General features: G+C 53.0%; 1 protein-coding gene across 1 annotated transcript in view; it reads left to right on the top strand.

The window, feature by feature from the left end:
* CRTAC1 (cartilage acidic protein 1) overlaps window positions 1-17296 on the top strand; it is a 151225-nt gene that overhangs the window by 114285 nt on the left and 19644 nt on the right. Inside the window, exons 6-8 of the mRNA XM_065920067.1 lie at window positions 9100-9234; window positions 12168-12313; window positions 14811-14947. Coding sequence (XP_065776139.1) covers window positions 9100-9234; window positions 12168-12313; window positions 14811-14947 — 418 coding nt within the window. The remainder of the gene's footprint in view (window positions 1-9099; window positions 9235-12167; window positions 12314-14810; window positions 14948-17296) is intronic.

The following is a 17296-nucleotide window of genomic DNA, read 5'->3' as shown; positions in this document are numbered from 1 at the left end:
TGACATCGGACATAGCCCAGAAGATCATCGCATCTTTTCTCTCCTCGGAACCCCTTACCCCATTCCCTGCTGTAACCCAAGCGATGGGTGAACAGGTTCTGTAGGAGAAAACTGACAAATCACAGAGGCCAAGATTTAAAGCATTTTTTATTGCCAAACAGCAGACGAAATTATTTACTTACACATAAGCAGCCAGGAATTGAGTGCTAAATCCCTAAGCTTCAGCTGGGTCCCGTCTCAGCTAACTGAGCTCAAAGAATTGTGTTCTTATTCCCAAACCTCTCCAGCACTTTTTTTTTAAGGCACGCTCCCCCCACATCTTTCAGGACGGGGGACCTATTGTCAGAGTCTCTGACAGGGAGATCTTTCTAGGGAAGGCTGTTTTTCTAATTCCAGCACGGCTGCTGACTAAACTCTGATAATCTGCCAATAGACTGCTGATGGCAGAGCAATCTAGTTCCTGTTTAGGATGCCAAAAATCAGGAAGCCAGAGCTGTACACAACTTCTCACGTGTACTGTGGCCTCACTGACATCCTACCTGCACCTTGAATGTAGAAATTCTCTGAGCGGTCGACCTTTCTGATATGTCCATCCCAACTGGCACTACAGAATTCCAAGTGGCAGCCTACCTGGTTCCAAATCTGAGGGGCTGGAAGGATCCTTGAAGGGTCAAATGGGCCACTCCCCTGCCTTCAGCCACCTGGGTGGTGGCATAATCTCAAAGTCCTCCCCAGAAAGGGTTGTCACAGCCTCCCCTGAGTTTACGATGCCTTTCTCTAGCCAACCCTCCACCTCAGTGAAAGGGGGAGATTGATGTTAACCTGTCTGACAAAGTTTGTGGGAACAAATGACTAGACAATAAAATAGTTTACACGACTCAAGCCCCATCAAAGTGTGCGAGAGCTCTGCATGGGAGCGAGCAGCAAAGAGGCTGAGTGTCAGTAATAAACCATGTTTTCCTGGGAAAAGGAATAAACATGCAGGAGCTTCAGCCTCGACTTGTACAGTCAATTTTTCTGAATAGTTCCCAGTTCTGTGCACTGGGCTGGCTTGGCAATTAAGTGCCTTGATCTGCAGGAGAAGGAGGGTGGGCTGGGGAGAGAAAGCACTTGAAAATGATGAGCTGGAAGGGAGGCAAGGTCTGGGAGCGAAGGCTGTACACAGATTCAAAGAATTCATAAGGTTGCAGCAGGGTGCGAGCATGAGGGGACATTGTTCACGCTGGCGGGGCTGGCAGGGGGGCTGGCAGAACCAGGGATGTCTCCAAGACAAGACAGCTGAGGAGCACAGGTGGGGATGGGGGCACCCAGCGGCTGTGCCAGGCTGTACTGGAGGGACCGGACAGCGCAAGGAAGGGACAGCAGTTTCTGTGGAGCGTGCAGGCAGGCCGGGGCAGCTGGCATGCCCAGAGGACACGTTAGAGCAGCTCTGCAGATTTCCAAGAGCCATTTGGCTGACAAGAACCTATTTGGCCCACCAACTTACTGTTCTGTCTGCCCGCCTTCCCCAGCACCCCCTTTCCCTGCCCGCCAAGCCCCCCAGCGCTACCCTGCAGCCCCCATAGTCACTGTTCACGACACATGGACATCTGGCTGGAAAACTAGCCCAGACGCCCCCTCAGGAATGGACCCCAAAGGTAACGGCCACCACCAGAGCCCGGCCTGATTGCTAAGGCTCTGGCACATGGCCAAGGCTCAGCTCCAAGAGGGTGCCCTGGGGCCTGGGAAAGATGTAGACAGTGAGGAGCAGGGCCTGAACAGGCTGGGAGCGAAGCAAGCCTCGGCCAGCTGCGCAGTCAGAGAGCTGCATGTCCCTGGAGCCAAGGCACACAACACCCATCTGCCGGATGGACCACAGAGGACCGCCCGTTTGCAAAAGAACAAATCGAGGTCCAGAGAGGAGAAAGGACTTGCCCAAGGTCACACAGGAGGTTTGAAGAGACATTAGCACTTACAGCCCCAGCCGATGATGCCTAACCTACCAGAATCAGCTGACCTTTCAAACGACCTCCAACTTGAGAATCCTGCTCCAGCCTGCAAGACAGGAGGGGCTGGTGAAGAAGGAAGAGGCGCACCCACCAGAAACGCAGCTCCAGGGATTGGTCCTCTGGACTTTAATTGCGACTCCCGGTTTTTCTGATTGAAACAGCTGCCTGGCCTGGGCTGCTCAGGGAAGCAGGGGGGTTGGCCCGGGCATCCCGGGCTGCAGGGCGGGCAATGGCGAAGCCCACACCTGGCTATCGGGCTCCGCAGGAGGGGGAGGGGAGGCATCCTCTCCAGACTCCCGATTCCACCGCCGGCCGCCGCTCTGCTGGGTCACAGTGCCATCTAGCGGCCAGCGCGCCCGCTCTCGGGGGACTCGAGGGTCCCTGGAGGGCGGCGCTGCTCGAGCCTCCCATGCAGAGTTGAGCAGCAGCAAGACCACTCCCTGGCGGTTCCTGGTCCTCCTAGCCCTGGCTTCCCCAGCTGCCCGCAGCCTCTTGTAGCCTGAACTGCCCTGCATGGGAATCCTAAGAACTAGTTCTCCCCATGGCCAAGGGCCTGTCAGGAACTCAAGGGGACCAAAAGTTTTGCAGCCGCCTCTATGGTCCCCACAATGATCTCAGACGTGTCCCCAGGCCTCTCTGAGCACCTTGAATTAGCTCTCTAGCAGAGCTGCTAAGTAGCCAGCGTCTGGAGCCAGAGTGCTGGGTGCAGGTCTTGCTTCCACCATGTCCTCCTGCCCAGGCAATAGAGAGCAACTTATTAACCTCTCTGGGCCTCAGTTTTCTTGCCTGCAAAATGGGAATGTTAAAAGAGGTAAACATAGGCATGCGTGGCACAGGGCCTGGCACACAGAACCCACAAGTGTGGTGGACATCAACACCCTCCTCTGAGGTTCTGACCGAGGGATGCTGGTCATTTCCCAAGTGTAGGGAACACAGCCACGTGCTCTGTTGCTTAGTTGTGTCCAACGCTTTGGGACCCCATGGGCTGTAGCCTGCCAGGCTCCTCTGTCCATGGGGATTCTCCAAGCAAGAATACTGGAGTGGGTTGCCATGCCTTCCTCCACTGGATCTTCCCAATCCGTGGATGGAACCCAGGTCTCCCACACTGCAGGTGAATTCTTTACTGTCTGAACACAGGGGGAAGCACAAAGCAAGTAGGACCAGCCCCTGCCCTGGAGGTTTTCTCCGCCTGTCTCCCCAGCATGTCCTCCAGGGCACAGGTGTGGGCACCTTTAGCCCTATTCCCACTGGAATCCCTCTATTCTCCCTTCTTCCCTCTGGACCCTGCCTCTCCCCACCTCTACTTCCTCCCAGGACCCCTGCGATTTGGCCTCACCCTTTTAGGGAGCATCCGTCCAGGCTGCAAGGTGGTGATTAAAGAAGCCTTAAAAGAAATTTGGAAAGAAAATGAAGGTGGATTTACGATGTTGGGTAGAGAGTTTTGCTGTTGGCTGGGAGCAGTGTGGAACAAAGCAGCGGGCAGATCTGATTTATAGAAAGTCATTATTGGAGGAGACAGAGATGCCTAAAGCCCAGCTGAGGCCTTCTGGCGGATCCCCACCAGCCAGCTCCAGAGAAGGGGCGGTAGCCTGGGGACCTCGGAGCCTCCCGGGTTCCCAGGCGGGTGCTAGCCTTTCAGTGGGAGTGCAGCCAAATGTGTCAGCTGAGGACAGGCAAGGCGAGAGTGACAGACTCCTCAGCCAGGGCCTGGGACCCCCAGGGAATGCAACCACAGGCCTACCAGGGGTACCCAAAGCCCCAGCCAACACAAAGTGTCAGATACATTAGATGATTGACAAGAAGGGACATTGTTGTTTTTTTTTTTAATTTAAAGCAAGCACAGATGTATTACAGAATACAAATGCGATCTTGGTATGCATTTTCTTCAGCTAAAACAACTGAGTTTTTTTTTTAATGTCAAGCTTATTATGGCTAGCCATTCTGGAGCCTTATCAGGAGTACAGACCCCTCTTCTACGGAGAGGGAACTCGAGTAGAAATGTTTGAGAGTACCCTATGGGGAGAGGGTGGCTCTGGAGTCACTCAGGCATGGGTTTCAGCTATGATCCGTTGCGCCTTAGCTGAGATCATACTTCTGTGAGCTTTGGTTTCCTCACCTAGAAAATGGTGAGGTGAGGTGAATCACACAAAACCTAGGACACAGGACTGAACCACACAGCATCTCTTCCTGCCCCTCCTTTTCCTGTCCTCTCTTCTGAAATAGGTTCTTCCAGCCCGGCCTGGGGGCAGGGCAGGGGAGCATAAAGAGAAGAAGGACTTCCCTCCTGCACCCACCAGGTGCCCAAGGTTTGAAAATCCCCACCCAGCAGACACGTGATGGAGGCTGTCCTCCTGCCCCTCCCCACCCCCTCAATCTTCTGCAGGGACTGACTGGAGGGATTAGGGACGAGTGGGAATATCCTTGTCTAACACCCTCTATACTGGCACACTCGGAACACTGCCCAGCACCTGGGTCACAGGGTCAGCGGTAGCAACACCAACACCAACACAGTATTATTGTGTTAGAAGCTTCAGGAAATCTGGGCTGTTACCATCCTCCCCTTCTCACACCTGTTCAACACACACACACACACACACACACACACACACACACACACTGTTCATTCCTCCACCCTTTCATGTTCCACTGCTTTGCTACTCTTTTAATATCTTGGGCGTTCTTGGCAGCCTGAAGGCCTTAGCATCCACTGGAATTATTAATCAGCAGAATAATCCCACAGGTCCAAGTTCCCTGTCTGACAGCCTCACTGCAGAGCCTCCATGGTGCGGACTGTGAATGGGCCCAGGAATCCACTCCCAGCCACATTTATCCTGAGGTCCAGCTTGAAGGATGCCCTGAAAAGTAGAGCTGGAAGGAGCCTTGGAGACCTTCTCAGCCCACCCCCACACCATTTTGCAGGGAGGGAGACCAAGGCCTGGCGGGCACACTCCCCAAGTTCCTGCCGCTCCAGGCAGACCCTGGGGGCGCCTCCTTAGCACAGCGAATCACGCGCCTCTTCATCCCGGCTCCTCGCTATACTGTTTGGGGTGGTGCAGCAGCAAGCCCTCAGCTTCCTACAACCTCTCTTTCCCTTCCCCACCCTCAGCCATGAGGGCTCCCCTTATGTAGTTTGAGAGATGGATTGTTGTTGTTCAGTTGCCCAGTCTTGTCCAACTCTTTGCGACCCCAGTGGACTGCAGCACACCAGACCTTCCTGTCCCTCGCCATCTCCTAGAGTTTGCCCAAGTTCACATCCATTGAAGCAGTGATGTGATCCAGCCATCTCATCCTCTGACACCCTCTGCACCTAAATTGGACTTGGGTCTGCATCTCCAAAGTGTAAGGTTCAGAGGTTTAGGGGTGAAGTTCTTAAGAGTGAGCAAGACTTGCCCCGTGGACTCAGACCCACGGAGCTGACCATCAGGGGGGTGCCTGAAACTGACTGGAGAAAGAGGGGACCATAGGGAAGCATTTTCCCCTGTGACCCTCTCTCCCAGCCATCTGGTGGGCAGAGTGAGAAACCTTCGGGGAGGGGTGGGGAGGGAGTTGCATTCATACTCAGCAGCAGAACTAGGAGGTCTCTGAAGCTTGAGAGTGTTGGCAAAATAAAGGGATATTATTCTCCCAGCAGGTGGGAAATGGTGGCACTAATGAGTCTGTGGCACTTGACGTTTTCCAAGGTACCTTCCAAATACCAGCTCACTTAATACTTATGACAGCCTGAGAAGGGGTTATTATTATCAGTCTCGAGTTATAGGTGAGAAATCAGATGCCTGGAAAGGCTCAGTGACATGCCCAAGGTCACACAACTCGAACTTCCTGACCACCACCCCCCCCAATCTTTCCCACCACCAATGCGCCTTTCTAACCCCAACTGCAGAGCTGCATGCCCCCAAGAGAATATTCTGGCCTCAAGTATAAAATAGTTAATTGATGTAAAGTGGAGTTTAACTCCCTATTGGGACATCATTTTCCAAGACTGAAATAAAGATGTTCCTAACTGCCCTGGGGTAGTCCCATAGGGTGTGTGCTAAACCTCAGAGGCCACAAAACAGGGTGGGTGCGACAGAGAAGATGGGGCGAAGTCAGGGAAAGAGCTAGCAGAGAGGGCAAGGTCTAGGCAAAATACTTGCTGAATAACGGGCCTCTCTCATTGACCGGGCATGGAGTGGGAGGGTCAGGCTACACTTAAGATGGATGGATTTTATTGGTCTGAAGAGCCCTTACACGATGGACCTGTGAGTAGAGTTCCCCTTTCAGCCTCAGAGAGGGGTACAGGTACCTGGATGCCCCTACTTCAGATCCCCTTAGACCCTCCATCCTGAGTCTGCTACAGCTGGTGCCCAGGAGGCTAGCTCCCCGACTGTCGACTCACCTGCTCCCCAACTGTGTGGTGAACTTGCCAAGAAGGAGTTGTGGGTAACATCTCTGTTATGGTCCAGTTGCCATGGCAATAAATTGTCACTAATTAGTAGTGTGGTTACCATGGCAATTTTCTAGTAATTACAGGTTACAAATGGTGCAAGGCTTCAACCCAACCCAATTAGTTAATTAGAAAGATTTAGAAATTTGTCCAAGAGGGAAATAACCTGCTTTGGAGAAAATGAAGGGAATGTGTCACAGCTTGGGAGTCAGAGACAGAGAGGAAATTGGAGGACGCTGGAGCGGGGGAAGAAGGATGGAGTTGCAGGGCGGCAAGTCCTGGAGCCCCACCTGGAATTGTTGGGGGTCCAGACAAGATGGAGGATTTCTCACCGAAGCCTGCTCCTGGGCTGGAGTCTGGCAGGACAAGGGGAGGGCCAGCAACCACTTAGCGGCAACTCCTTGAATGGGCAGAAGAGGTGCCCAGGTAGTTGCCCAACACACTTCCTGCTGACTTAGGAAAAGAAAAGCATCTGAAAGCCCCGTGCATGGCTCTCCTAATGAAAATGCCTGCCCTGTGCAACTTGGATGACACTTCCTGGAAGCATTGTGGATTCAATGACTGTTTTCATGAGGCTTGGGCTCTCCTTGAGAATTAATTAGATTACCTGGGAGGAATCGGGAGGCACAGGGCCCAGAATGTGTTAACAAGGAGCCCTACAATGACCCCTGTAGCAATGTTATTTGCCCCAGTCTGTTCCCCTGCCCCCAAAGCTGGCCCCTGGTGGTCAGGCTCCACAGGTGAGAAAGGTCCCATGATTTCCTCCAAGGACAAATCTCAGAGAAGAGAAGGGCCTGGGGACCAAGAGAATCTCCATCCCAAATTCAGTTCAGTTTAGTCACTCAGTCATGTCCGACTCTTTGCGGCCCCGTGGACTGCAGCATGACAGGCTTCGCTGGCCATCACCAACTCCTGGAGTTTACTCAAACTCATGTCCATCGAGTCGGTGATGCCATCTAACCATCTCATCCTCTTTCGTCCCCTTCTCCTACCGCCTTCGATCTTTCCCAGCATCAGGGTCTTTTCAAATGAATCAGTTCTTCACATCATCCATAGTGGAAACCTCTGCCTTGTCTGGAGGTGGGCTAAGGAGGGAGCTTGACCCAGCATCAGTCAGGTCCACTGAGCTCTCATTTATTTATTTTTTTTAAATCACATTCTTCTGAGTGCCCTAATAAACTGCTGTTATTGTACTGAACAGCCCTTCAGAGTGGTACTTTCCAAACTTTCCTGTGCACATAAACCACCCGGGGATCCTGTTAGAATGCAGGTCCTGATTGGGTGAGTAGGCACCTGAGATTTTGCATCTCTGACAAGCTCACAGGTGACACGCCTGCAACTGATCCATGGACCTGACTCTGAGTAGCAAGGTTGTAGGGCTCACAGAGACCTTTCCCATCATTTGATCCTCTTAGTTTTCTCACCTCATTTGATCCTCTCAAAAGGCCTGAAAGAGAAAAGGCAGGTCACACTATCTGCATTTTATAGATGAGAATACTGAGGTTAACCAGGTAACATGAATTGCTCAAGGTCGAAAAAGCCAAGCTGGGACTAGAACCCACATCCTGGTTGTGGTCACGCTATTTGACGCCCTGAACTTGGGGTGGGGGTGGGGCAGAGGGAAGGCTTTCGGGGCTTTATTTGAAAATCATTGGTTGGGGGTGGTTTGTTCAAGATATCTTAAGATTGGACTTGGTGACATGTCCACATCGATCTTGGGCACTTCAAACCCTAACATAGAGCTGGTTTTCTTTCTTTTTTTCCTTAAAAAATATACACTTTATTGGATTTTTTCCTTTCAAACTGCAAAAGCAATTCTTGTTGCAATAAGCCAAACAATACAGACATTCCCCAAAAAAGGCAGCCAGTGTGAACAGTTCAGGGTGTGGCCTTCCCCACTTTTCCCAAAACTCAAGAACAAGTTTGCACAAACATATACTCAGGAATATCATTTGTTTTCCTTTTAAAAAATAAAAACAGGATCATATGATACCATTACTTGGCAAATTGCTTTTTCATTTAACAATATGTCATGGGCATTCCTCCAAGCCAATATTATGGATCTACACAGTCTTTTTAGCAGCTGCAGGCTGGCCGTCATATGGATGCACTGTAATCCATTCAGCATCCCTGTTGATGGACAGACAGGCAGGTGCTCACATTTGTTTCCTACATCAGTCAAAGCAAAGGAGGCATCCTTGTACCTGTGCCTGGAACCTATTTCTCTAGGTCCTTAGAATGGGAACACACCCAGTATCGTGACCAGCATACATGCAATCAGGGTAAGGCAGGGGGCTGTCAGGGAATCTGTGACTTAATCAAAATGTTGTCAGCAGAGGTGAGTTTAGGAGTAGAATTCAGTCACCGAAGGGAAGGGAAAGCTCAGCATGGTGGCCTGTGTTCCTCAACACATGGACTCATTCCGTGGGCACCAAGTGACTCTGTCTTGCTCCTCACTTGCCTCACCAGCAGTGTAGCCACCTGCCACGTCAGTTTATGGAACCATGAGCCCAGATCTGGGCTCCAAGAAGCATCATAAATATCAGAATCCCCCTTCCCCAGGCTCCTTGGGGCATCACCATTGCAGCTTCTCTAGGGGCCCCCGCCTGCCTCCAAGGCCTCCCCCATCCTCTACGCGGGCCTGGGGCTTTGATTCTTCCGCTTAGTGAAAGTCAATGTCCTCTCCAGGGGGCCGGGGCGTCAGCGTGGGCCCCATCCTCAGCAGCAGTGCCTCGGATATCTTCTGCGACAATGAGAACGGGCCCAACTTCCTCTTCCACAACCGGGGTGACGGCACTTTCGTGGATGCTGCGGCCAGCGCTGGTGAGTGCAGCCTCTTCCCTGTGCCTCCCACGCCCACCCACAGGGGACTCTGGGCTGCCCTGCTCCCTCCAGGTCCCACAGCCCCCAGGGAGAAAGAACGAGTCACCGTCTGCACAACTAATGTTGTGTGTCACCTCTAATCCCACATCCATCTTAAACATTCAGCTCAATCTAGTGACCATTAATTGAGCCCCTGCTAAGTGTCAGGCTGGTGCTAGGAGCTGGGGACCCTGACTTGAGTAAGATCACCCTACCCCACTCTCACCGCCCCCATATACAAGGCACTGAGGATCTAGAGGGGGAAAGAGACAAGTAAATGAATAGCTATAATAAGAAGCAGAGTAAAATCCACCCAAAGTAGTATCAGGCTCCCAGCCCTGCTCCCCTTCCTCCCTTTGAGCTCATCTGTCCTCTGCCTCAGGGCCTTTGCATCTGCTAGTTCTCGCTACCTGAAGTGCCCTGTCACCCTTCTCTACCTGCAAAACTTCTATTGGTTCCTCAATACTCATTCAAATATTGTCTGTGAAGCCTTTCCAGCCTCCCTACGTGCTGCCTGGCTGAGACTGCACCCCCTCCTCTGTGTTCCCACTGCCCTTGCGGGTACCACTCACTCAGGCTCCTATACCACTATAACCATCTGTCTGTGTCTACAAGGACTGGGACACATAATAAAAGCTTGTGGACGTAATCAGTCTGCCCTTCAACTACTTCTCCCCACCTGGTACCTCCCCCCACTCGCCTTGCCCAGGAATGGGAGGTTTGATTTCTCCTCCTCTCGGCAGTGTAGAGACAAGCTTCAGTCTCCAGGAGAAGAGGTGAGCGGGGATGTAGACACATAGATCAAAGGTCCTACAAGCTCCAGCTAGTGCTGACAGCTAGCATCCAATCCCTGAGCAGGTACCAATCCATTCTCTGTGACTTAACTGCCCTTCTAGCGCTCTGCTCCAGAGTTCCCATTTTGAACACCCCACCAACGCATCCTTGCAGCCGATCAGCTCCCCTTGTCTCCTTCTCCGGGCAAAGCTAAAGGTGGAGGCAGCTCCCCGGCCTGTCTTCCTACCCAGCTCACCTGCTGTACACTCCGGCAGCAAATTTTCTCATTGCTGAGAAATCATAAATGAAGGGGAGGTGGTGGTGGAGAAAACCGAGAGGACTTGATAAGGTGTTAAAGAGATGGAAGCAGAGGTGAACGAACAAGTTGGAGTGGGGGAAGGTATCAGGCGGGAAGAGAGAGGAAAGGTGCTAGGCCCGTAATTGAAAGTCAGAGTGATTGCAGGGGTTTAACAAGACATGTCAAGAGGGCATTCATCACCCAAACAGATGCTGCTGTGAAGTGCAGCCTGGCACCGATTATTCCCGTGAAAGGGAACCAACTCCTTGTCAAGGTGCCTCGTAGATAGGAGAGAAATGGGCCAACGCAGAAGGCCACCAACATTAGAGCTGGGACATTTTATGGAGAATTAATGAGGTATTAATCCTAGAGGTTGGGGGTTGCCCTCATTCTTTTGCAAGCCCTCTTTCTCAAGCCTGGGTCTCCCTGCCTCTTCTGCCCGACTCCCACCCATTTTCCAAATCCTTCCCTCCCCCAAGAGGGTGATCAGCCCCTAAGACTCCCAGGGCAGATCCCACCTTGTCTTCTCCTGGCCCGCATCTCAGATCTCCATGTTCACAGCTGGCAAGAGCTACCTGGGTCCTGGGTCCGTGATCCCCACCCCCATCATACTATCATTTCACCTGCCAATGGCAGTTTGTCCTCCAGAAGACTCAGCGTGGGTGTTTAGAGCTGGCCTCTCCTGCCTCTCAGCTGTGCACTTGGCTTGAGGGATCGTGTCTCCCAGGGGCAGCCAGGCGGTCAGGCCACCCCTCTGGGCAAAGCCACTCTCTGTCCTCCCCGAGGATCAGCTCAGTCCCACTGGCCCCTGGCAGATGCAGGCCCAGCGCAGACAGGTGACACTGGACACACAAGCTTCCCCCACAGATCTCACAAGGCCAACTGTGGTTTTCTCAGTCACGGAGCAGTTATTTCCTCTGCTGTCACCCAAGTCCCCGATTGCCTTCTGTCAAATTATTTATGTCTCTTCATTCAGTAAGTATTTACAGAAAACTGCCAGATCACCACAGACACTGAGATAGATGCTATGGAAACACAGATGAACAAGAAGACAGACCCTGACCTCATGGAGCAGAAGGTCTAGTAGAAAAACTGGACCCTGCAATGGAACATAATTGCACCTGTGATCCGCACAACGGAGGAGAACGGGAGGCTGTTGGGATGAATGGCAGGGTGGGTCGGAGGGGCTGTTTTTATGGGAGTGATCAGGGAAGGCTTTCCTGAGGAGGTGACATTATAGCTGAGAGCAGAAGAGAAACAAGGAGCCAGGTAACCATGAGCTGGGGAAAGAGCATTCTAGGAGAAGAGTCCAGCTTGAGCAAAGGCCCAGAAGCTGAAAAGAGCTTGGTTCATTTGAGGAATGAAAGGAATCCTGTCTGACTGGTGCTTGTGAGGAAGGCGAGATAAAGACAGATAAGGTGGGCAGGAATTTGAACTTGACTCAAGAGCACTGGGGAATCACTGAGCTTTAAGCAAAAGAGCGATGATCAACTAACTCAATGTATCCCCATGTCAGAGGTGGCTGGGGAAGGCTTTAAGTCCTCCAGGATCTCCACAAGTCTCCTTCCCCAAAGTCATGCTACCCCAAAACCAAGTAAAAAGTAGTACTTTCAGGGCAAAGGCATCCTGAAAACAAGTCTCTGGTTCTCTCTGCAACCAGAGGGCTTCCCTGCTTCTACCCTTGTGGAGGAATCAGGACACAATGAGGTTCATCCTCCCCAGTTGTTCTCCATGCCCCCCACCCCCACCCCCGATCCCCGACAAGGTGAGTGTCTGTAGAGGCTACAGGGCTGCCCCTGAGGGCTCCTGCCTTTCCTCCTAGGTGTGGACGACCCCCACCAGCACGGGCGTGGAGTCGCCCTGGCGGACTTCAACCGTGATGGCAAAGTGGACATAGTCTATGGCAACTGGAACGGCCCCCATCGCCTCTACCTGCAGATGAGCGCCCATGGGAAGGTCCGCTTTCGGGTAAGAAGGGGCCTCTCCCCCACTTCCCCACCCTCTATCCGCCTGTGACTTCCACCAGGGTGAGCAGGCTCTGTAGAGCCTAGGAGCAGGGTGGCCACAGCGAAGGTGACATCTGGCCAGCCCGGGCTGTTGTGCTGTCCATAGTGTCCAGAGCATGGTCATTAACAGAGGAGAGAGAGCAGCCCCCAAGGTGGGTCAGGGCAAAGGTCCCATGAGAGGGGTTTCATTGTCTGAATTGAGAGTGCTTCTCCCATAGCCTGGGCCTGAGCATTTCAAATTGGGGCTCAGGCCAAGGGTACAGTGGGAGTGAGGGTCAGTGTAGGTTGAGGTCACAGAGCTCCCAACAGCTTCCCCCTCTAGCCAAACAGCAGGTGGTGGGCAAGGTGATGTCAGATCCCTCTCTGTGCCCCCTCTCTGAGCTATCAGTGGTCTGTGATGCCGAGAATTCCTCAGAAAGACTGTTGGGTGGCAGGAAGGGAAGTGCCACCAGGCTAATGAGCTTGAGATTGGGCCATCAGAGAAGGTGATGCAGGGCATGGGACGGTTAGAGATGCTCTCCAGGAGTCAGGATGGCTCTGGAGGTACGTAGTATTGCCAAAAGCCCCCAAGGGAGCAAGAAACTTGATGGTCCCAGAGAAGTCTCCAGGGACCTTCTCTCTGAGGGGCCACCACAAGCCCCCTCTCTGAAGGTAGCCACCTCGGCGTGTTCAGGTCCAGCCACTTTCTCCCTACAGAGGCGTGAGACCCAGACTGTCTGGGTGGGGAGGAAGGACACCCTGAACTTGGGACAGCTGATCCTCTGTTCAGCTTTTTATTCTAACCCAGTTCTCAACCAGGGGTGATTTTGTCCCCACCCGGGGACATTTGATGATGTCCGGGGACATTATCAGTTGTCACAGGTTGGATCGGGTGCTACTGGCATCTCATGTGCAGAGGACTGGGTGCTGCTAAACATCCTATGAGGCACCTGAGAGTCTGTAACAAAGAGTGATCCAGCCCCAAATGTCAACCATCCCTCTCGACAGCCCAGCCCCGAGCTCACAGGAGCAATAACAATAATAATAATAGAGGCCCCATTTATCAAGTGCCTTCTGTGTGCCAGGAGCTGTGCTAAGCATCTTACATACATTATCTTGGAAGCCCAGGCATCCAGCTGGGGCAACCCCAAGGGGCCTATGTAGGTTTCCATTTTTACAGAATCAATAGAATAATAACAACTTCAAGGTCCTGAGGTCTCTTTGTTACCAGCTCTCGTGGCCCTGTTCAGCCCACCCTCGACAGCTGGCCAGGCTCTCAATCAGCCTCGTGACTGTATTGATGGGGACAGCCTCCCTCCCTGGGCAACCCAGAGCAAGTAGCTCATTCCTGCCACCAGAGAAGAGGGCCTAAAGTAGGAGGCCTGGGGCCAAGGGGCAGGGGGCCACCCCCAGAAGCCCCCATGTGCCCTTCCCAGTTCACCCCACATGGGCCCTGGGATTTAGACAGGTTTCTAAGTCTTTAAGTGACAAACCCACCTGGAATGGATATTCTGTTCAGAAAAAAAAAAGGTCTCCCGACACAGCTCTTCTTCTATTTAAAAGTCCCATACTTGGGACCCTTTGCCAGGTCCACCAAGGCCCTGTCAGCACTTCGAGGTCCCTGATGGGCTGTCCTGGGTCTGGAGTCTCCTCATGAGCCCTGGGCAGAGGTATCTGATACTGCAAGTCCCAAAGTGGATGTCTCAAGGAAAAAAAAAATCAAAAGACTCCAAGAAAAAAGGCAATAGAGGCAGCAATACCCAGCTGAAGGCCACTTCTGCCACTTTCCATGAGGCTGACAGCAGGGGCGAGGCCAGGACAGCCCCCTCGGGATTCATCTTGAGCCCACTCTGCCAAGCTCTTTACATGCAGTCCTCACAGCCTCAGCAGCTATTACTTATCCCCGTGTTACTAAGGAGGAAGGTGAGATCTGAGGGGTTAAGTAACTTGCCTGAGATCACACAGCGAGTCAGCAAAGAGGCCTGGGTTCAATGCACAGGACTTCCTAGGTTCCACCCAGCCTGTGCCTCTGGCTGTAGAAGAGCATGTACTAGAAAGGGCCTAGCATCTGGAGTCAGAGCCTGGCAGTGGCCCTGCTCATTAGCTACAACAATGGGTAGTTTCCTTCCTCTCCAGGACTCAGTTACCTTGCCTGTGAAATGGGAATGCTCATGTCAGCCCTGCCTCAAGTGACTGATGGGAGGGCCGTGTGTGGTCCTGACCAGGGAACAGCAAGGTACTTCCCTGGTGTGAATTTGAACTGTTCCTCTTACCTCCTTGTCTCCTACAAGCAGCCTGGGGTTCATGTGGTCCTAAACACAGCACCCTGGGGCCCTTACGGGAAAGATGATAGAGGATGTGCTAGCTTGGGTTTTTATCTTTGCACACAAACAGGCACGCACACACATGCACACACAGGGGTGGTGGGAGTCGGCCTCTGGCCCACTCTATCCACTGACCTGCAGCCCTCTCTCCCCCAGGACATCGCCTCGCCCAAGTTCTCCATGCCCTCCCCTGTCCGCACAGTCATCGCCGCTGACTTTGACAATGACCAGGAACTGGAGGTCTTCTTCAACAACTTCGCCCACCGCAGCTCCTCAGCCAACCGCCTCTTCCGGTAGATGCTTCAGCCCAGCTTGTGGCTACTCATCCTTCGCAGTGGGGTCAGGGAGGAAGGTTTAGGACTCAGAAGAGGAGCTCCAAAGGGAGGGAGGAGGCAGGTCCCCCGATGAAGGAGCAGAGAAGAGGGAAGGGCAGGAATTGAGTAAGAAGTTGAGAGACTGGATGGAGAATCCCAGGCAGGAAACTGGCTTCCTGCTGTTAGCAGAGGGTGGAAATGTGGAGGGGGGCGGGGGGCGGACCTGGGCAAAGTGTACACAGAAGCCAGGTTCCACTCTACCATCCAAAGGGGTCCCAAGCCAAATCTGTTTGGGTACACCTGGATGAAGCCAAGACAGGTGTATTGACTACAGGACTTCTCAGAACCTTAACATGACCGTGAGTATCTTACGCTCTGAGAGGTGGATGGAGTATTCCAAATAGATTTGACCACAGGGCACTGCCTTCAGAGATTCTGCTTTTGGGATTGGTGCTCTGCAAAATATCCTTTGGGAAATATTGGATGAGACAATTAGTGGTGGACAAGAGTGGACGCATCTGAGCATTGCATGTAAGGAGGAGGGGTTCAATTCTCCAAGGCAGCACTTCTCTAATTGGAGCCCAGAGACCACTAGTATCAGAACCACCTGGAGTGCTTATTTAAAATACAGAATCCCTAGGCCAACCCAGATCTCCCAGGTCTGAATCTCCAGGGTTGAGGCCCAGACATCTGTCTTTTTAACACATATGCTAGGCATGAGGTGATTCTTAGCACATTGAGGATGGAGAGCTGCTGTTTGGGAACAAACCTCAGGACACCTGTGGCCTGAGATGGCCTGAAACATGCTAATGGGCCTCAGGACCAGGTGGGGAGAGGAGGGTGGCCCAGGGCCTTGGATGCAGGAAATGGGCCACATTATCTGCTCGGTTCCCCAAGACCCCACCCCCTCCCCCAGGAGGGCCCCCGACTATTAATAAAAGGCGAGGGCTGTGACTAAGCATGTTTTAAAATATAATTATTAACAAAGCATCAATCCCGACCGGCTGTAATCACCCCCCGAAGGCCCCAGATTTACTAATTAGGTGCCTCGCAAAAAGCTTATTCACAACTTCCAGATTAATTGCGGAAGATCAATTGCTCATTAACAGAGACACTGCTTTCCTTCTCTGGTTAATAAAGTGTCCCTCACCAGGTCCCCTGAGCACCAGAGAGTCTCTGTGGCCCGAGAACCCAGGCCATCTCCCCTGCCCGCATGGCCTCCATCAAAGCCCCAGCCTCCCTCTGGCCATCCCAAGGGCAGGCTGGCCCGGGCTGTCCACAGACATGGTCACCACGTGGTCACCCTGTGGGTCAGTGTGTCCACCTCCACGCAGCAGCAGGAAAGCCACTTCCCAGATACGTGGTTGTGCCCCGAGTCCCTGTGGCAGGTGGCTCTGGCCACCACTCAGCTGGCAACTCTGGAAGTTGAGCCCCCGCCTACCCTACACCAAGCGGGCTTTTCACCTATTGCTGAAATGAACGTGGTGGGCTCCTTGTAGGAGTCCCTGGAGACGCAAAACCTCGCTGGGCTTGAGTCCACGAGCCCTTCAGTGATGCCTGGGAAACCAGGGAGCTCATCGCCCACACCAGGGGCTAAGCAAGCATGCAGGGCCCCTGTTAATAATGGCAGGGCCACAGGCAGGAGCGAGGACTCTCCCTGGCCAGGCGGGATGTGTGTAGTGGCACCACTTACACACCTAACGTGCTCATCTGTCCCCGTGGCTCCACCCCTGCACATTCCCGCCCCTTAGCTGCCCTTCTGTGCCCAGTTCCACAGAGCACACTGTTGAAAATGCAATTCTGGTCACACCCGTCTTCCACTTAAACCCCTTAGAAGTCCCCACCGCCACCACCTTCTCTTTAACACATCCCGTAGGCTGGCTTTGTCCCCAGCCTTGTCATTCTCCATTTCCCCGTTTACACATTAGGGCCAGACACCCTGAGCTTCCTTCAGTTCTGGGCTGGGCCAGGCCTGGACTCTCAGGCTGCCCACACCCTCTGCCCCTCTTTCTCTCCTGAGTGACATGGACATCATTCTGGTTTCAGCTCTGTTGATCCTTCCTCAGAGAAGCCTGCCCTGGTTGCCCAAATCTGGGTGAGTTTGCCCAGCTCTGCAAACTTCTGGGCTTTCTCCCCGAGGAAGCCTTAACTGCATTGTCACCTGAACCCCAGGGTGTCTCTGCCCAGTGGTGACAGAGGTTACAGGACACGAATGGCCAAAGGGACCGTGGGTGCTAGCAGGCTGAGGCATGCACACCTGCAGTAGGCGTGCTGCTCACTGACCAGGCTGCACACAGGTTTGTGCTCAGTGCAGTTGCCGTGTGTGGA

The sequence above is a fragment of the Muntiacus reevesi genome, chromosome 2, assembly GCF_963930625.1.
Source record: "Muntiacus reevesi chromosome 2, mMunRee1.1, whole genome shotgun sequence".
NCBI classification, from domain to species: Eukaryota; Metazoa; Chordata; class Mammalia; order Artiodactyla; family Cervidae; genus Muntiacus; species Muntiacus reevesi.
This window is presented reverse-complemented; position numbering and strand designations above follow the sequence as displayed.